This window comes from Mytilus trossulus, chromosome 4, assembly GCF_036588685.1.
Source record: "Mytilus trossulus isolate FHL-02 chromosome 4, PNRI_Mtr1.1.1.hap1, whole genome shotgun sequence".
Taxonomy (NCBI): Eukaryota; Metazoa; Mollusca; class Bivalvia; order Mytilida; family Mytilidae; genus Mytilus; species Mytilus trossulus.
The window spans coordinates 29249974-29272199 of NC_086376.1; the positions used below are offsets into that span (position 1 = coordinate 29249974).

Here is a 22226-nt window from a genome sequence, read left to right on the forward strand (position 1 = left end):
AGTTACTGCTGTTCACTGCACCATAGTTGAAGCTTCAGAGAACAGATCCCTAAATCTGTTCTCAACCAATACTACACCATGAAAGTGTAACGCCTTGTAAATAGTTTTATTTTGTATGAACAGGGGAAATCAAAAACAAGTTATTATTATTTTTTCTTTTTATGTAAATATATATTTGAAAATTTTACCCACGAATGAACGGCACATAGTCATCAATATTTTGTATAGTCATCAATATTTTGATGGAGTGCACAAACTGAAAATTGAAGGGGACTTTAGGTTTGCACTCTGTCCGTCTGTCAGTTCATCTGTTAGTCTGTCAAATCCGTTTTCTATGCTTTTTTTTTGTTTATGCTTAAAGATATTTAAAAAAATAATATTTGGTCATGACAAGTTACAGATCACGTATGATTTTTGTTCCGGTCTGGTGATTTTGTGCACAGTTACGGTCCTTGGACTTAGAAAAGTTCACTTAAACAATCAGTTTTCCACACTTTTTTTCATCATACTTGAAGATATTGACTTGATAATCAGTATATTGTTTTTATCATGACTATAGTTACAGACCAAAATTAAATTGTGTTCCGGTCTGAAGGTTTTGAGCAGAGTTGTGGTCCTTGGCCTCCAAAATCTTGACTTGAAATTAAGTTTTCCACACTTCGTCATGCTTTAACATTCTGATTTGATAATTGTTATATAGTCTACACCATGACAAGTTATAGATCAAGTTAGCATTTTTCCTAGTTCAATTGATTTTTAACCGGTAAGATGTAAATACTCTTCGAATGCATGATGTTTATTTTTGTTTAAAATATCTCGGCGAGTTCAGAATTGAGAAATATGATATAGGAATGCTTACCCGGTGTTTTAAAGAATTTGTTATGTATAATTTCAAAAATAAATAAATATAAAATAAACAAGTAATAGAAAAATGGTACTAGGAAACAAGAGCAATGCTCTTATTTAAATGTATCCATTTATTGTATAAATCATTTTATTTCCAAAGGTAGAAGACCTTGCTAATTATTTCTTGTCATACAAATAATATCATGTGTTCTGGAGATGAATTCTAAAATATGTCATTTGTTCTTGACTCTATTTACATGGTTTAACGGCTGCCTAAAACAGCACTGAATAGTATGTGTCAACATCACAACCATTCCTTTATTAAGTTCAGAGTTATGCCACTTTGTCCGACGAACACCACTTTTAACAAGATAAATTAAAAGAAAGGAGCTGCTTGTTCAAGAATGATTTTGCAACAAAAAAAATAACGCCCAAAACTAACACCAACCACAAAATCCAGTTTTATTTTGATATGCCTAGATTATTTGTATAGCCGATTGCAACTTCTGTCGCAGAAAGCTCGACATAAGGATAGTAATCCGGCGGCGGCAGCGTTGGCTTACTTATTAAAAGCGTGATATTTCAGAAGGTAGAATACCTGCATGGATCATTCGTACTTTGTATATAGATGCCTTGTTGTGAGGTTTTCGTCTGTCATATGTCCATTGTCCTTCACCTCATTTCCATGATTTAGTGACTACATGAAAAAAGTTAACATTTTTAGTACTGAAATGCTTAATTCCTCTCTTATGAGAAATACGCCAACTTTATTTGGTATGTGCGTACCTTGCAAGGTCCTCATGCCTGTTAGTTTTCGTAGTTAAGTCCATATCTCAGGTACTATAAGTAATAGGTCTTCTCTATTTGGTGTATGGAATGATTATAAGTACATTTCCATCTTGCCGGTGTACTCTGACCTTGACCTAATTTTAATAGTTCAGTGTCAGTCTGGCATGTTTTATTTGACCTTGACCTCCTTTTAACGGTTCATTGCTTCATTTTATTTTTTTTGTTTTTGGTCTGTTTTTCTTATAATAATAGCAATAGCTCAACTATATTTGTTGTATGGAATGATTGTAAGTTGAATATGTCTGTCTGACAATTATCATAATTATTAAGGGCCAGTTTAAGCTGTGGTGAAACATTGATGTATTATCGGAAATTGAATTGGCAAATAGTTAACAAGCTACGCACATTATTATACATATTCATTCAGGAAGTACAAGTTTACAGCCTACCATGATTTACATAAAATTTAGTTTTCTTTCTTAAAGTAGTCGCATTAGGTCACAATGAATATTTTACACTGTGCAGTATTTGTTACACTAGTTTTTGCATGTGCAAATTTTCCTGTGACTTACGGTAAGTCAGTCTTTATTGCATTTATTTACTCCAGTAGAGTATATACTTTGTTTATGTATTTTAGGGGGGAAGGGGGTATTCTGTTGGGCGTATGATATTTTGCGCCTATTTTTAAAATTTCATTTTTCATTTGCGCCGATTCTATATTTGCTCTTAAATTGCATTTACAGTTTAAGACAGGTGAGTAAATATTTGTTCATGTACTATACCTCTTTGGGGGTTCATATATCATTTATCATATTATTTTTTTTTGCTATTAGGGTTTCAAGATTGGCAGTAAAAAAACTCCAAAGTCATATTATAGGACTATTACTATACTTCATACTTATCTTCTTATATCTACTTGAGGGTATATTTGTAAAATTTGGTTATATAAAACGGTGGTTACTTAATATGTATGATTTTATTGTAAAACGATGTACATATTGCACACTGAAACAAGCCGAGGAGTCAATTCTTTGATCATCGATGGCCATACATATCGGAAGGTCAGTGTCAAAATCGGGGAAAATGAAATGCTTATCGGTTCTGTTGAGTTTGGTTATTTTTGGCGGTGGGAAAAGGAGGGGGGGTGTTAAAACAAGATTATTTTCATCTTTATCATCAGTCAGTCAGAAAAGCTACTCCCGAGAAAATGGACTTGCTTTCTTATATTAATATTTTTCTCTCATTGAATTAGGGTATTGTCATCTTCCATTTCATAAATTGTGTAGTTCTTGGTTTATTTGATGGTTATGATACATGGATGAATAGACCATTTCGAGGCCCTGTCTACTTGTTCATCGTATATCATAGACTTTAAATTAAAAAGAAATTCTGATATCAACTGAATATAATTCATTTCATTTTCAATAAATAGGAAAGCTGGTATCGATCCAAGAGGATGTTCTTCGTGCATTGTTGGTGATGCATAGGTCATGTGACACTGGTAATTATTCATATCTAACTTATTGGCTCGGGACTATTCGAAGTTTCTATCAGAAGTGCCGTATTTTTTGTTATTTTATTCTTTACAGAAAGTGAATCAAATTGGTAGAAAAAAAATAGGGGGTCACGGACCATTTAAGCCCAGAATTTTACTTTTAATAAGGCATGTAAAAGGGACCATTTTTCAATGAAATGATAGGGAAAATAGAGGTGTTGACATATTTTTATCGAAATATCAAAAAAACGTTCTATGACATTTTTTCCAAATCTGTAATACATAAAGCTAAAATATAGCTTAAAAGAATTAGCAAATAAAAAATATAGGTCACGGACATGGAAAAAAAAATATTTGGTCTTTAAACCAAAAAATTTGGCGGGAAAATGGTGAAATTGGGTAAAATTTCATTTTGAGCCTTTTACAGATACCCATAGTGAGAAATAATATGATATCTATTAAACATATCATATCACATAGTAAGAGACAACTTTTTCTTTTAAAAATGGCTGCCATTGCGTATTGGTTACCATGGTAATCAAGTATAGTTTAAACATGAAATTGTTATTTTTACAAATGATAAAATATAAGAGGCCCTAAAAGGCACCTGAAATAACCAAATAGGTAAAAATATACTAGTAGTATATAAATTGTGTGCTGAAAGCGTACATCACAGTGGCAGGTTCAGAAGAGGGACCAGGCCCCCTTTTCTGTGAAAAATTTGGTTGATTATATAGGGAATCTATGTAGCATGACCGGACCAGGCCCCCTCTTAGGTAGTCAGTGGGTCCCACTTATGAAAATTTGTGGATCCGCTTCTGCATCAAACAAAATAGACTGAAATCAGTTGAAAACTTATATAAAATCCATTAACATTCAACATTGAATCCCAGGCGCTGATCCAGAGGAGGGGTGGTTCCGGAGGTTGGAACCCCCCCTTTTTTTTCATGCCTATTTGATTAAAAAAAAACCTTCTTCAAATCAGGACAATAAAAGAATTTGAGTAGGCAGCTTTTTTCTGGGTAGGTAGCGTTTGGGCAAACAAACCTATTATTTATTATGGCCTTATATTAATCATGTTTATAGGTGCCCTTCTTAGAACGAGTTATTTTGTTTTGCTCCACATTTAAACTAGTGCCGATACTTTAATATATTTAAACTGATAGCACCAGCCCCATCTAAAACCTGATGGGCCTTGGTGGCAAAGTGATCTAAAAAGATCTTCTACTGTGTGTTATTACTAGCCAGTCAACACTGAAGTTGTGGGTTTAAACCTTGTTCATCCAAGTGCAATCAACTCAAACCTAAATTGACCAGGATTGTCAGTTTTAAAAATCAGTCTGGTGCTTTTTTCTGGGTACTCCGGCTTTCTCCTTTGAGAAAAGCTTGCCGCAATGAAATAGCCCAAAGGTGGCGTTACAATACCAACAATCAATCAATCTGATCTTTGAATGCAAGGTATTACTTTGTTCATATGTATCATGTTTTCTAAATGGTGTAACTGTTATATTTGTCTATTGTTGAAGGTATTAAATTATAACTTCCATCTCTTTGATTGACCTGAATTCATACCACACTTTGGAAATGGTTTTTTTTTGTTGTGTGTTGAAGGTAAACATATAATAATATCCACATCTTTTCATACCAAGTTTTCTAAATGGTGTTGTGTTGTTGTGTGTTGAAACTAAACATTTATAATATCCATATCTTTGGTTGATTTGGACAAAGGTTTTTAGAACACGTTAAGTGTTGAAGGTAAAACTAAGAAAGTTTTCTGAATGGTGTATCTTTGGTTGACTTGTAAACATACCAGTCAGGATCCTGTAATTCAGTGGTTGTGTTATATATTTGTTTTTCGTTCATTTCTTATACATGAAAAAGGTCGTTAGTTTTCTTGTTTGAATATTGTTTTACATTGTCATTTCTGGGTTTTTTATAGCTAACTATGCAGTATGGGCTATGCTCATTGTTGAAGGTCGTACAGTGACCTATAGTTGTTAATATCTGGGTCATTTTGCAGTGGCTGATCCAGAATTTTTCATAATTGGAGCCCACTGACTTGCCTAAGGGGGCCGCTTTAGTCGTGCTTCAGTGATTCCCATATAATCCACAAAAAGGCCTACCTTGATTAGCCTTTGTTTTGGTCTGTTGTGTAGAGTTGTCTCATTGGCAATCATAGCATATCTTCTTTTTTATACACACCAGAGTTTTAAAGAATTTATATTAAACTCATGTAAGATCATAGGAAAACAAGTAATGGATCATCCATAGAACATTTTAAACAATTTTGATACAAATCCTCTTTTGATATTGTACATTTGATAAGCCTGAAGGCTTTCTAAATGAGATATGACACTCTCAAAATTTTGTTACATATTTGATTCAAGGTATTTATTGATTAACCACTTGTTTCAGTATTATATCACAAACAGTTATACATACAAAACATGTTGGATTTTGAAAGCATAAGTTTTATATTTCATTCATCTACTTTCGGTCAAATATTTCCATTTTGTAAAAGGATAACTTAATTTTCAAACTATCACCAAACAAGCAGTTGCTGCACTACAGGTCTTTAACATTTTCCTAACATTTTGCAAGAATATTTTGTTTTATGACCTTTCAAATTCAAATAAAGCCAGCCTTCAATCTATAACATCATTTTCTACAAATTATAGTAACATTTGCATCATTTCACCAAAATAAAAACATATAAAGAAAAATATTGCATTACAAAATAGTAACATTTACAGGTGGCATTTTTATCTGGGATTCTCTTTTATGTTCGTGGGGATGGTTGGGTGAGATTTGGTCACAGGCTTCTAATTAATTTACTTCTGAAAGAAACAATTGCAAAAATGAAAAAGACAAGAAACAGACCAAAAAATTACTAAACTGTACTATATTGAAGCTATTAAAAATTCAGAGGTTTACATATATAATAAATTTAAGTTTTCTAAACTTCTACCACAAGAACCAATAAACAAAATAAGTAATATGATTCTATCATCAGAGGCTTACACATAAATGTTTTTTTTATGTTTATAAAGCAAATTCGTGAGAATATTTACATTGTAACTCTTTCATTTTGAGTTTTGATTTTTTACTTTCATTTGAAAAGTATGTATAAATCAAGTCAAACTACACTATATACAAAACTAGATATAACCTTTAGCACATACATAAGTGTGTCAAGGGCAGATAATACATTATCTAAAAAAAGATTAACAGTTTTGTGTTAGGATTTATAATATATAAAAAATCTATTTTTAATTACAAAATTCAGCACTAATTTTGGAAAAAAAACTGGCCAAACCCATATGCATTCAAAACTGAGGAACACTTTCAAAACAAATATCTCTTTCAATTTGTAATTCTTGTGCAAATTTTTCAATGTTTGTACATGCAGTCTAAGATTAAAGTGGCTGGGGTGTCTTCCTCTATCTTAGATTTTGAAATAGAATGTAACAATCGGTCAAGATCATTAATTAGAAAATTATTAGTTTTACATGTATTATATTTATGGCTGTATTTTCTAAAAAAAAAACCACACACAATATTTTTGTTTTATTAATGTTCAACTTTGCAAATAAACTTATTTAAAATTCCAGTACTAAATTTTGAGAAGATACAGAAGTTTATTATAAAAAGTGTTGTGAATTTTCTTATTCTCATAAATATCAAGAAAACAAGTTTAGTGACCAATTTCTTTTCATTTTTCTTATTTGTTATGAGAGCTATCTTCTCCAGATTTTCCAGGCACTATCTTAACAAAATCTGACAATTATGAACAATCTGAAGTATGAAAAAAGTCCAGTGACCCACACTTTTATTTTATTTTCAGACAATTTAACAAAAGAGCTTTTTAATTTTAATTAAGACCCATTCCCCAGCCACCTTTAGCTATGAAGGTATATTGTATTGCATGCCCTTAACCCTGCTTGTTCTCAGACAAGAATTCAAAAATTCTGTTGATGATTTTATTGGAACTTGTTACTCTCACAGAACCCTGTTCTGTCGTCTCAGACAACAATGCTTTCAGTCCAGCTAACCCCTTTCTATTTGTAGCAGTTCTTAAATGACAAAGTTTTAGGTTTGACTTGGCTGCTTTTAAAGCCATAGCTTTTGACATGACTTTTTTTTTAATAACAGTTGAAAATGTTTTCAAATTACATTGATATAAAAAGCAAAAATATGGATAAAGACATGAAAATGATAATGTTTGTACATATAAATCAAAATCACACTTTGTTGAAATCAATTTGTTGAGAATGGCGGTATCATCTATTGCATTGTGTGCCTCATAAGTTTCACCCAAAAGTTCATGAACAAGATTGGTTTGACTGTAAGATTTGAGACCAGGCTTGACATGTTTAAATAAATCTAAGGAATCAACAAAACAGTGTACATAGGAACAAAATTCATTCCACAACATATGGGATTTCAAACTATTGTAAAGCACATGACAGTCAAACCGTTTAATGTTATGACCAACAAGAATTGGCTTTTTTGAAAAAGTTGACAAATAAATTATAAAGTCATTCAGAGCTTGAAATTGGCTTTTGTGCATCACTCTTTCTTTGTTGTAAAGCATTTGGTTTCCAACAACAGTTATCCCTGTAATTGCAGCTGCTTCAGGAGATATGGGTTTGTTAGGCATGACATAAGTGTCGAATTTCTTTTCTTCTGAGTATGCAGCAATCTGCACAATATCTGATGTTCTGCCTGTTAAATTAGAAATGACAAAGTTTTAAGTGTACATTTAAATTGATAACATGTACAATAAAGCAAGCATCTATTGTTTTTGATACTATAAAACGTTTACTGAACTAACTCAACAAAAGTATCCTGTATAATCTATGCTTTTTTTTCTGATGTAAGGAATAGAATCTCAGAAAATCAAAATTATTTTTTCACCCATCCAGTAAAACAGATTTTGTTTAAAAACACACATATTTTGCTTGTTTTTTTTGGAATTTTTCAGAATTAAAACATAAATTTAATATTTATTTGAATAACAACTTTTTTTAGGTTTGGAAGTCCCAGACAATGGCCATCTGTAATACAATGGTTGGTGCGTTAATTTTCAACAAAGCAGGTTCAATTTTATCATAACCATGACTTTGGCATAAAACATTTACAGGACATATGACAATTACAAATCATTATGTTCTGTTTCCTAACTTTGAATTTTTTTTTGTCATGTTGTTTGTACATACATGTAAGCACAAAATATATAGCTACCTGTAGTAATCATAACCATTACAATGTACAGCAACAGAGAAAAAGATATTGGCTTACTTCTAAATTACTGAAAGTGAGGTATCATTTTTAAGTATATGAATTAAGCTATTTTGAAAATGCAGACAATAAAACATTATGTTGTTATGTTTACTAAAATAAATAGAGACAAACAAACTGTATACAGTACATACTAAGACCTGTAGTTTCTAGATCAAAGACAACTAGAGGGGATGATTTCATGTCACCTTCTATTCTGATATTCAATGGCTCTGGTATTTCTTCTTCTACATCATTATCAAGACTTATTGCTACAATGTATAGTCAAAATTCAATACATGTAAAAGTTTTCAGGTTTTAATTCATTAAAAATACATATAGGGGTATATGGAAGAGCAAATAATCTGATATATATGTGTTTTTCAAAATTTGGCCACATAAGGAAAGATAACTCAAATAAAGTATTTTTTTTTAGTTAGATGAATTATCTCATATGTTGTAATGTTGGTATTACCCTATCCTATTATATAATAGAAATATATATAGGAAGAAAAATGGGTCTGTTACCCAATTTTTCTTTTTCTTATCATAAAGCATATCATTAGAGCAAGGAGTGATCTTCTCATATCTAATCTTCAAACTCCATGATGCAGTTCTACTAAATGGGTCAAATTTGTACAACTTTTAATTGTAAAAATAACTGGTGACCCACTTTTTTATATTTTAGGAAAAAACATGATATATACTACATTTTTACAAATTATCAAAAAAATCTATTGAATTTGATTATGACTTCTACCCCCCCCCCCCCCCCCCCCCCCTTTTCATCTAATCTATCTCTATCAGCATTTATCAGTTAAAGATTTAGTTTGAATAAGTTTCTGTTTTTTGTATGTTCATTTCATAATAGTTGGTTAACACTTTTTTAAAACAATCAATTTTAAATTTGATAATAACAAACTGTTTCGTCCCTGCCAAGGGTACTCGTCAGGTGGCTTTATATATACATGTACAAATAGTTGGACATGAATATATTTTGGCTGTCAGGACAGTTTTTGAAATCCTACAGTAGTCAAATGTTGAAACAAATTTTTGAATCACTTAAATTCAATTGATAAGACATCTCAGCGTATTTGTAACTTAAAATATTGTCCACCATGAAAATTGTCTGTCAGAAAAAATTTCATATGAAATATTGTCCACTGACAGTATTTCATAATGAAATATTGTCCCTGACTATATTCTATTATGAAATATTGTCCTTGTCCATGAAATTTTGTCACCTCCTGCTGGCCAATATTTCACTATGAAATTCTGTTCACGACAATACCTCACTTAGTCACTATGAAATTCTGTTCACGACAATACCTCACTATGAAATACTGATCAATACTGGCTTTGAAATCTTTTTTAATGAATTATTACACAATTAGAAATAGAACACAATCATGCAACATGCACATTTTTAGATTTATAAGTAAAATGATTTTGTATAGTTAGGAATATATATTATTACTAAAAGTGAGTTTCAAATAGATATAGGAAGATGTGGTATGAGTGCCAATGAGACAACTCTCCATTGTATGTTTAATTGTATTACAATATACTGTACAAATATAAGTAATGTACTGACTATCACTTATTTTGTAAATATATACTCAAAAATTCCTATATACCTATTACCTTCTCTAACATGAATATATGTTGATACCTCCCTTCATGAGACAAAATTCCATGACAATCTGTCTATGAAATATTGTCTCAATACTCACAAAATAAAACCAAAATATAACCTCCTTTTAACAAGACAAAATTTCATAGTATTCATCTGTGAAATATTGTCTATATACAGACAAAATTTCACTATGAAAATTTGTCCTTCTCTGGACATTTTTCCATAGCAGAGGACAATATTTCATGATACATAGTTATAAAATATTGTCTTGTGGTACAATATTTCATAGGACAATATTTTGCTTTACATATTCACTGTCATCTTATTTCTAATCACATACAAAAAATTCAGATTAAAGCATACTATATATAAAAAATAATAATATTACCCAATTCAGTTTCATATGTTTTTCCTTCTCTAAGTTCTTTGGAAACATTTTTGGCTAATCTCTTTTGTTTGAGTTTAATTCTGTTGGTCTTCCACTCCTTTGATTTTGATTTAATTGATTTCCTGTCTCTCCTAATGTTTAATTTACCTGCTCTTTTCAGTGTTTCATTACCTGGAGACAAGCCAGCTGCTTCATTTACCTATCAGAACAAAAAAAAAATCTAAATACATGTGTGTTTTAGTGTATTTTGGGGATTTTTGCAATTTCTCTGCAAATAAAGTAAATTTGTCTAATTGTTTCAAAAGTGCTCAGTGCTTTTTTATGGTATTATTTTCTATTTTCTATTCTTGTTACAACCGTGATAACAGATGTATATATACAGAAACTAAAATTCTGCAATATTTCCATTTGAGAAGGGGCAATAACAGTTAGAGGACACCTCAAAAATTCAAACTTGATCTGTATTTTGTTGTCATAATAAGCATTGTTAAGTGATGAAGCTAAAATTCAAACCCAATCTGTCTTTTGTGATATTATGAATAAGTTTCATAACATTAAGTTTTGAGGCAAAATAAAGATAGAGAACAGAACCTAAGTAGGCAAGAATGAGATGAACAGACAGACAGAGGTACAGACGGACAAGGGTAAAATATAATGTCCCCTTTGCTATGACATGAATGACGGGGACATAGAAATCAACTTGGTGTGGCCTAATAAGAGGATAGTAACATAAATTTTGGTTTATATTTTTCTCAAAGAATATTATATTTCTAGATACAATGTATAAGTCACCAATACTCATAGCATATTATTAGTTAACTTATTTCGTTATCATAACCCAATAAGTTAACTAATAACATCATACCTTAGACATATATTCATAGCCTTCGTTCTTCTGTAGCACTGCAGAGCAAACTCTATATCCTAAACTGGCAGAGCCAGAATAATGTAACCTTTTAGGAGCTTTGGATGCCACTGTGTTGTTAAAGCTCTCATTAGCTTGTGAGCTGGATAGTTTTGAAAGTTGATTGGCTTTTGTCAGAAGTTTGTTCTGAAAGATTTTTTCCAAGTCTGCTTTTAGTTGTTTTGATGTTAAATCTTTTCCATATGGAAGGTTTAAGTGTTTGTATGCATCCCCTTTTGTTAAACCACCACACCAACTCACATTACAAAAGGTATGGTTCCCAAACATGTGTTCTGTAATTGCTTTAAGTCCATTTTTAATACCGTCTTCTGAGCCTTGATTTTGATCAATCATATATGAAAAGTTTTTCTGGATTGAGTCAAGTACCTTCTGTGTAAACTCTTTGTGCATTTTAGAATTTTTTAATTCATATAATTTACTATTCACATTTTTCTTAATGTGATTTCTGTCACTAGTTTTTTCTATTTCTAAATGTGGCATCTGCTTTTTTATTTTTTCAAAACCTGTGGAGTCATCGTCTCCTGCAATTTCTGACACATTTATTTTCTCAACCACAACCAAATCCTTCACCATTTGAGCTACCATATCTGCTTCCATAGCTTTGGCGGAGCCACTCCAATTTTGTTTGCATACATGCACTCTTGCAAAATCCCCTTTCTTTTTGGCTGATTGACATATACGACAACTGGAAACCCTCTGTGCATGATGAAGAATTTTTTTGGTGTTTTTACCAATGAGGGTTGCAACACCTTAAGAAAAATTCAAACATACAATATTTATTTAATACAGAAATCCATATTTTCAACGGTTCATGAGTTATGATCTTTGAAATACTGATGTATTTGTCTAGCCTGCAACTTTTGTCGCAAAAAGGTCAATATAGGAATGGTGATCAGGAGAAGTGGACTAGACAGTAATATTAGCAAACTACTAAAAAGCATAATATTTTAGAAGGAGGATGATATAGATAATTTATACTTAGTATATAGATGCCTTATGTTACAAAGTTACTGTCTGTCACATGCCAATTGCCCTTGACCTTGTTTTCATGGTTTAGAGAATTTTGTTTTTAAATGTTAATATCTCTCTTATTATGAAAAATAATTTCTAAAGGCTTAAATGAAAACTTTGTCAATAGGTCAACTGTATTTGTTGAATGGGAGGATTGTAAGCTGTACACGTCTGCAAAGCATGGCTCATCTGACCTTGACCTCATTTTTGTGGTTCATTGGTCAATGTTAAAAAACTATTGGCAGTATATTTGGGTCAATGATATTTAGTATATTGAATAATTGTAAGGTGTATAAGTATATCTCATTGGATTATATGAGCTTCACCTCATTTTTCTGGGATTATGTTAAGTTTACATAATAGTTGTAGAAACGCTTTCTATTTAGGACTATCAACATAATATAAATGGTTAGCATAGAGGTCGATATTCCAGCAATTGCACTGGTGTTGTATTAACAGATGTTAACAAAGATGTAAGCAAGAACTTGTTTACTGTCATACTAGCAGAATATGCATTATTTTATTAAACTACTTTTTAGGTTACCAGACAGACTATTGTATGATCTCCCAGATCCTTTCTTCTGCCAACATGTGTCAGTGGAAACACTAATCCCATTATCTAAAATATTCTCTTCAAGATCAGCATCTCCTTCATAATAAAAAGTTGGAAAAAGTTTTACTTGAAGTGCATTTAATAAGTAGAGTCATAATTTTATTGGCATATGTACAATTTGTTTCAACTTAATATACAATGTACATGTATATATACTAGAAAATGAATTTGTTGAGTCTGCGATTTCTACCAATATTGAAGTTTCATACATAATAATATATACCATGCAGTATCTATATTTTAATAATGACAATAGTGCAAAATACTATTATTTTGTGAATTTTCTAATTAAAATAACGTCCCTGCAAACAAAATATCCAACCATGTAAAAATTAAAACTTTATACATTGTAAGTGTAACTTGTCATGGTTATATAAAAAAATTAATTATTCACTGGACTGACAGATTGACCACATCTTCAAGAAGAGAGCGGGAGTGGATCGTAACCCTTGGCTAGCGAAGATGGATTGACCAAGGAGTGAGAACATAATAGCTCCTTAAGTTTTTCTGGTATAATTTTCATAACCTTTCTGTATTTCAGGATAAATTGGAGATTTTTCAAGTTAAATTTGTTTGGCCTTTTATAGAATGCTGTTCTCTCACAATGTGAGCCAAGTTTCCACTTTGAAAACTTTACTTTGACCTATGATAATGGTTATTTTTACAAATTATGACTTGGATGGAGTGTTGTCTCATAGGCACCCATACCACATCTTGGATCTATTGATGTTGAACGATTAGAAAACAGTCACAATAGTAATTGAGTGTAAGAATTTGCTTTAAACAAAAAAGTGTAAGCCTTTGAACATTTACCCAATCATTATTATTGAAGCAGATAAGAGTTTTGCAGTTGCAATCTTTAAATATATAAACACATATGATTGATAACCGAAATGGGGTATGTGGCAAAGCGACAACAAAACCAGAGAAGGTCACAGCAAAAATTGGTATTCAATTATGCTAGAACTCCCGTACCCAGAGACGTGCTTCAACTGGCCCCTATATAAAGATATAAACTAGTGAACAAGTATTAGTTAACCAAACCTGCAGCACTGGGTTCACCAATAACCAATGATCCAATTGCCTCTTCTATCAGAAAATTGTTTTCTGATGTTTTGGAATTTTTTTCTATAAAATGTCCAATTTCATTTTCCCTTCTCTTTAGGCTTTTGTGGTCAATACAGTGCAGGTTTATAGTAGACAGCAAGTTATTTAGTTGTGTTTCTCCAATTCCTGAATGAATCATCCCTACAGATCAAATATGTTTTTAACAAAAGGAGAAAGAACATGTAACAGTATAATGAACTCATAAAGTATCCTGGAATTTAAAAAAAGGAAAATCATGTATGTCTTTCAAAAACTGTTCTAATATTATAGATTAACTGAATACATTGTACATGTACTATTAACAGAATAGTATGATTGTTAAGTTCCAATAAGTCACAGGCCTGGGTGAAAATGTTTTAAACATATTGTGAATTTGTAAGATCTGTTAAAAATTACTCTTGTACAGAAATGATCAGTTGCAAAATTTACTTTAAAACAAGAAAGTGTCCAAAGTACACGGATGCCCCACTCGCACTATCATTTTCCATGTTCAATGGACCGTGAAATTGGATAAAAAATATAATTAGGCATTAAAATTAGAAAGATGATATCATAGGGAACATGTGTACTAAGTTTCAAGTTGATTGGACTTCAACTTCATCAAAAACTACCTTGACCAAAAACTTTAACCTGAAACATGCACTTTCATTTTCTATGTTCAGTGGACCGTGAAATTGGGGTCAAAAGTTTAATTTGGCTTTAAAATTAGAAAGATCGTATCATAAGGAACATGTGTACTAAGTTTCAAGTTGATTGGACTTCAACTTCATCAAAAACTACCTTGACCAAAAACTTTAACCTGAAGCGGGACAGACGGACGAACAGACCAGAAAACATAATGCCCCTCTACTTCTAAACATGAGGTGTGAAGCCTAGGCCTGATGCATTATGAATGAACATATTTATGTGTACATGTAAGACACTGACACAATTGACAAATACACATATAAGTGTTTGTCAGAATAATTTAAAAAATTTAACGCATCAAGATTTTTTATTTTCAAAAGTAAGATTAATGTATGTACAACATGTACAATTTACAAATAAAAATGTACAACATATTTTTTTTTTTTTATCTGAACTGTCTATTAACAATGATTAAGTCACAGGCACAGGAACTTCTGTCAATAAAAGTAAAATAAGGGGGAGAAAAAAAAAATATCCATATGTGTTTATATATACATGATATATGGACACTATTCTCTTCACATTAACCTTATTTTATTGCTACATGTACATGTATATTAGCAGAATGTCTAGACGGTTATCATGGTTATAGTGCCTGTGATAAAATATGCATAGTGTGTATGCATAAATCTTGTTAAAAGTACATGCAAATTTTTTTATTTCAGTGTAATTGAAGTCTGGAGCTGGCATGTCAATTAACTGCTAGTTGTCTGTTGTTATTTATATATTAAATTGTCATTTTGTTTATTTTCTTTTCTTACAATGTACATTTGTACATCTTCTGACAACAGACTAAGACTTTTCTCCAACTGAACATGCTGAATTTTAATGTGCGTAATGTTATGTGTTTACTTTTCTACAGCATGTACTTTGGCTAGAGGTAAAGGCATGATAGGGAGAGGGTTGAGATCTCATAAATATATTCAACCCTGCCACATTTTTTAGCCTGTCCCAAGTCAGGAGCCTCAGCTGGCATTTATTAGTCTTGTATTATTTTTAATTTTAATTTCTAATGTATAATTTGGAGTTTAGTATATGGCATTCATTATCAATGAACTAGTATATGTATTTATTTAAGGGCCAGCTGAATGAAGCCTCCAGGTGTGGGAATTTCTTGCTGCATTGAAGACCTATTGGCGACCTTCTGCTGTTGTCTGTTCTATGGTGGTGTTGTTATCTCTTTGACACATTCCCCATTTCCATTCTCAATTTTATTTTATGTATATTTTTTTTTATGTAAATATTTTATTCTTACCAGCTGCAAGTTTCGTGTTGACATTAAATATTCCAACACCAGTTCTTTTACTGTCAGGGGGTCGATGTGTCTTTCCAAGTTTCAATTTGTTGACTGTGTCACACTGCGTACATTGAATGTACATCATTCCAGAAACACCCATTGGTCTCACCCCTAATGCGTTTGACAAGTGCATCTTTTCTAAACATGTTTCACAGTGTTCTAATTGCTCTACTAAATAATCTAGTTCAATAATAAACCTACAATGACTTAGGCTGACCAAATCATTAGGGAGTGAAATAAGGGAAAAATTGTTGGGATCATTTGCCACCAAAGTCTCAACATGCTCAAGTGCTGGTTTATCTGTACAGCCAGGATTGGCATATGCATGCTCTTGAATTAAATCTTTTAATTCGGGTTTGTTTTTTAGTTTTATTTGACATCTTGCATTTTTTAGCTTATCATATCTGTTAACCTGGTGTGTTTTAGAAAATTTTCCATTATTAATTCTTAAATCATGTTTATATGGCCCCATTCTCAGAGCGGAATGAACAGAAGTTTGAATAAAGCCATTTCTATCAGCAGACGATGATATTTTAATTGGATAGTCGCTAAAGTGGTTTTACGAAGACATTTTTTCTCGACCATTGTTGCATTCACTTACCTTAAATCAGTGGATTTGTTGGACGTGCGCTGTTGGCGGACAAGAAAGTAGCTTAAAAGTATACCCAAAAGAGAAACACAATTTAATTAAGTAGATTCCCTAGCGGGTATTTGTAAAAAGCAGCTTTCTTTTTGACAAAATTTTCACCATTGCCTCCGTTTTCGCAACCGGAAGCTTTGCCACACTCGTTCAAGACTGATAACTCTGTAAAAAACGAAAATAAAAATAACGATAATAATTTTTTAGTGACATAAATACGATAATCTAAAACTTTCAATCAATACAAATAGTAAAATAAAAAGAAGTGATTTTACGACACAAACTTGTAATTTTTCGTGTGCATGGTAATTCATGCGTGAAATTATGCGCAGTCGAAAAGTCCCGATCAGACAGACATAACAAAAACGATAGTGAAAAACATTGCAGTAAAAAAAAGTTTTCGTCTTGTAAATGAGACAATTGGTCTCATTTTAAAGATATTTAAATACCAATACCTTACAAATTCTAATCATATACTTTTAAAATGGTAAATGTTATTAATTACATAGGTGCTAGTGACCTAATACGGCGGATATCATTCGTATGGGGTCAGTAAATCGCATATGGGTTGAGAGCGATGCCCATCAGAGTGAACAAGACTTCAATATCATTAATATAAAAGAACAATAGCAACGTGTTAGTTTCAGGCCGTATGAATTTATTCCAACCGGTCATCATCAATTTCACGGTCTAGGTAAAGTGTCCGGCTAGGATCGTGGTTTTTCGACTGATTAGGTTCATTTTTTCGAGTGTAGTTTGGGCTCTTTCGAGTGATAAAATATGCGATAATTTCAATTAACTGCTATTTTGTAATTATAATAGTATTTTACATTACTACCCATCTTATATATTGAATATTATACATGTTTTGATCAACAAAGATGCACAATTTCCTTTGTATTTAACCAAAAAAATCAGTAATTGTTATTGTCCGGGTTTTTTCGAGAGCAACTGTGAAATTGTCCTGTTTTTTTTACAAAAAAAATGAAAACGAAAAAAGGTATTCTTGACTTTAAAAAATGATTTATTCTAGTTTGATACATCAACACATCACGTTTTTAGTTATAGGAAATGTGTATGATCACTCGATAAAATAAGGACGCACTCGAAAAAGCCCGGACTGCTCTCAAAATAGCCCGGACATGAAGAAACGGATTTATTTCAATAGTAATGATTTATGTAAAGTGTCTGTATATCTAAGTATACCCTTAGGATTCCATGCATGCATTTCCATCGACATTTACATTGGTATGTATATGAAAATAGCAATATTCTGTATTTTGGAATGAAAGCATTATAAAGCTAAATTGAACTTTTTTGACGAAAAACAATGTCAGGGTGATTTCTCATCACTTGGCGTCCGGCGTCCGTCGTCGTCCGTCGTCCGGCGTCGTTAACTTTTACAAAAATCTTCTCCTCTGAAACTGATGGGCCAAATTAAACCAAATTTGACCACAATCTTTATTGGGGTATCTAGTTTAAAAATTGTGTCCGGTGACCCGCCCAACCAACCAAGATGGCCGCCATGGCTAAAAATAGAACATAGGGGTAAAATGCAGTTTTTGTCTTATAACTCAAAAACCAAAGCATTTAGAGCAAATCTGACACGGGTAAAATTGTTATTCAGGTCTAGATCTATCTGCCCTGAAATTTTCAGATGAATCTGACAACCCATTGTTGGGTTGCTGCCCCTGAATTAGTAATTTTAAGGAAATTTTGCTGTTTTTTGGTTATTATCTTGAATATTATTATAGATAGAGATAAACTGTAAACAGCAATAATGTTCAGCAAAGTAGGATTTACAAATAAGTCAACATGACCGAAATGGTCATTTGACCCGTTTATGAGTAATTGCCCTTTATAGTCAATTTTTTACCATTTTTCGTAAATCTTAGTTATGTTTTACAAAAATCTTCTCCTCTGAAACTGCTGGGCCAAATTAAACCAAACTTGGCCACAATCATCATTGGGGTATCTAGTTTAAAAATTGTGTCCGGTGATCCGCACAACCAACCAAGATGGCCGCCATGGCTAAGAATAGAACATAGGGGTAAAATGCAGTTTTTGGCTTATAACTCAAAAACCAAAGCATTTAGAGCAAATCTGACAGGTGTTAAATTGTTCATCAGGTAAAGATCTATCTGCCCTGAAATATTCAGATGAATCCGACAACCCATTGTTGGGTTGCTGCCCCTCAATCGGTAATTTTAAGGAAATTTTACTGTTTTTGGTTATTATCTTGAATATTATTATAGATTGAGATAAACTGTAAACAGCATTAATGTTCAGCAAAGTAAGATTTACAAATAAGTCAACATGACCGAAATGGTCAGTTGACCCGTTTAGGAGTTATTGCCCTTTATAGTCAATTTTTAACCATTTTTCGTAATTCTTAGTAATGTTTTACAAAATTTTCTCCTCTGAAACTACTGGGCCAAGTTAATTATAGATAGAGATAATTGTAAGCAGCTTGAATGTTCAGTAAATTAAGATGTACAAACACATCACCATCACCAAAACACAATTTTGTCATGAATCAATCTGCGTCCTTTGTTAAATATTCACATAGACCAAGGTGAGCGACACAGGCTCTTTAGAGCCTCTAGTTCTCAAATACTAACATACCTTATATAACCTTGTATATTAAACTCAAGCTCCTATATCAGGTCTTGTCAGAAGGAAGTCTGTTTACATTTTTGATCATACTCACTCGCCGGAAAAAAAGTGGATTCACTCGGGAAAAAAAACCCTATCAAATCACTCGAAAAACCACGATCCTAGCCAGACACTATACCTAGCGTGAATTTCTTCGTCTGTGCGGTATATTAATTTAATCTGTACTGCTTTATATTCATTGAATATTAAGATTAGTGTGTAGGGTGGTTGCACAATTGGCTATTTACAGTCTAGTGGTGAATGGCGTGCACATTCGGGACGAGAACATACCAAATGTGGTATCATAATAAACTGTTTATGTATTATAACGACTCATTGATTTATTTATTTGCTAGTTCAAAAGGTTTACAGGAAGACAAATTTAATATGTCACATTGTTCGGACATCTCATTGTGACCCCGAGTCGACTTTTTGCTCATTCTCCTCAATGTCGTGTGCTTATCAAAAAAAAAAATACCAATTTGAATAAGTCTTTGTTTTGAACCAGATAGTGATCGAACACACATGCAGCCTCCGAATTGGGCTAGCACTTGTATTGGTGGTTTGAGCGGTTAGTACACTAGCTGTTAGTGGTGGTGGTATGTCCCTTTATAAAAACAATACGGCGTTGAAGCAAAATTTGAAACGTTTTGTCCGAACAACAGATGAAGAAATTGATATTGAACAATTGATATAAATGCAAAAAAAAACCCTCTACAGTTTACAAGTTGTTATTGCTGGTGATCGTTTTGTAAAGACAGATGAATGTAGGTCCTTTTGTGTTGAAAACTTGATCACTTTGATAGGTTACTAGTCTTAATGCCACATGCTAAGATAGTCGGTAAGGTAAATTCGTTACATATCAATGCGCTAGCGACCTAATACGATAGAATCATTTACACAACAGCTTGGACAAGGCAATTTCTTAGCGCCGGTTATCAATTGAATGGGTCAGCTTTATAGGTGAATGTTTGTGTTGATTTAAATGTTCAATCCTTAAACTTTCTTTTTTTCTTCTCGTACACTTGCATATACTTTACTCTTTTATTCTATTAACCTCCCACCTGGAAGACCTCTGACACTGAATGAGCGAAAATATCGATAGTAGATGACAAACAAGTTAACAACAACTATGATCAACTATTGCGGATGTCCACGCTGTTATAACAGTGATTCTATAATATGGAGTCAGTTAATATTAATATTGCTTATGGGGTCACGATTTGCTCTCACAAAACATATGGAATATACTGATACCCATAATCATTGTATAAGGCCGCTCAAAACTCAATTAAAAGTTACCCGGCCCATATACATCGTGTTATGTCGCTCGAACCCCATATGCAATTTACTGACCCCATAAACATCGTGTTAGGTCGCTCGAATCCATATTCAATTTACTGACCCCATATATACCGTATATGAGGTCGCTCAAACTCCATTATAAATTTACTGACCCCATTTATATCGTATTAGGTCGCTCGAACTCCCGAGATATGCAATTTACTGACCCCATTTATATCGTATTTTGGTCACTCGAACCCTAAATGCAATTTACTGACCCCATATATATCGTATTTTATCGTTCGAACCCCGTATTAAAATTGCTTACCTATATAACTCGTATTAAGTCGCTCTAACACCATATCGGCAATTTCCCGACCCCATCATATATCGTATTAGGTCGCCCGAACCCTATGTACAATTAATGGCCTCATATATATATCCCATGATTTAGATATAGGAAGATGTGGTGTGAGTGCCAATGAGACAACTCTCCTTCCCATTTGGTCACTAGCACAATCTGTACTGTCTTGTATATAATAATATTGTTAGTTTTGTTAAGTTGTAGTATATTTCATTTAGAGAGCTCTCTAAATATCGATGATCGTAATTCATATGATAACAAAAGTGAGTCAGTTTCTTCCTCCTGAGATATGAGGACTTACTTCAACAAGGATAGTAAAATAATGGATTTTATTAGAGTTGTAAATTCAGTCAAAACTAGGTAAAAAAATAACCGTAGTGTTAAGTATGTTGAAATTTTCATTTTTCAGTCATCTTCGCTCTAACCCTTGTCTAGCGAAGATGTCTTTCAGTCTATACAATGACAAAAAATATCGAATTCCTAAATCCAATCTCTTGTTATTGCAAATGTCACAAATTATTATCAATGAATATTTTCAGGAGCCAGTAGTTCTCATTATGCATTTTATGCGTATTTGTCACATGACTTACCAGAGCCTGGAGGGAATCGTCATTTTATTTACGACACTGTCAAGACAAATATTGGAAATGCATATAACAACATCACTGGGACATTTACAGTCCCTCGTAATGGAATCTACTCTTTTACCTGGTCCACCCGAGTCGAGTGTTCCAAGGCACATACAACAGAGCTTGTTCTCAATACGAGAGTTCTTGGGAGTACTTACATCTGGTGTGGCTATAATACAGTGACTGGTCATGTCGTCACTTATGCTTCACAAGGCGAGGCTGTGTTTGTGCGAACCCACTCTTCGCCAGGTAAAGGGGCGATAAAGAGTAATAACTCAGGCCGGTCTGCATTTTCCGGATTTTTGATTGCGTAATTTTTTACCCTAAATTTCGCCGATTAGCGGAATATTTTTTTCCTACATATTATATATTAATTATACGCATTTTTTTTTTATGACTTCTCAAATGTGTATTTGTTTTAGTCATTATAAAATAATAGTCTTTCACGCACTTACCCTCGAAGTATGGACCCCCTTTTAGATAGATTAACGTCATGTCGTGTTATTCAGTTGACAACTCGCGATTATTTCAAATAAACGAATGCATGCGTTGATTTGTCTCGCCTGATTTACTTATCATG

General features: G+C 32.6%; 2 protein-coding genes across 2 annotated transcripts; one reads left to right on the forward strand and one right to left on the reverse strand.

Annotated features, from left to right (window-relative positions):
* The first annotated feature begins 2065 nt into the window (after positions 1-2065).
* LOC134715047 (complement C1q tumor necrosis factor-related protein 3-like) lies at positions 2066-22197 on the forward strand. Its single transcript, XM_063576908.1, has 3 exons — positions 2066-2208; positions 3068-3136; positions 21557-22197. The coding sequence occupies exons 1-3, from the start codon at positions 2139-2141 to the stop codon at positions 21958-21960; spliced, it is 543 nt and encodes a 180-aa protein (XP_063432978.1). The 5' UTR covers positions 2066-2138; the 3' UTR covers positions 21961-22197.
* On the reverse strand, positions 5512-11963 carry LOC134715045 (uncharacterized). Its single transcript, XM_063576906.1, has 4 exons — positions 11300-11963; positions 10435-10633; positions 8566-8682; positions 5512-7855 (listed from the first exon to the last, which is right to left on the reverse strand). Exons 1-4 carry the CDS (start codon positions 11954-11956, stop codon positions 7062-7064), a joined length of 1767 nt encoding a protein of 588 aa, XP_063432976.1. The 5' UTR covers positions 11957-11963; the 3' UTR covers positions 5512-7061.
* Positions 22198-22226: the final 29 nt, after the last annotated feature.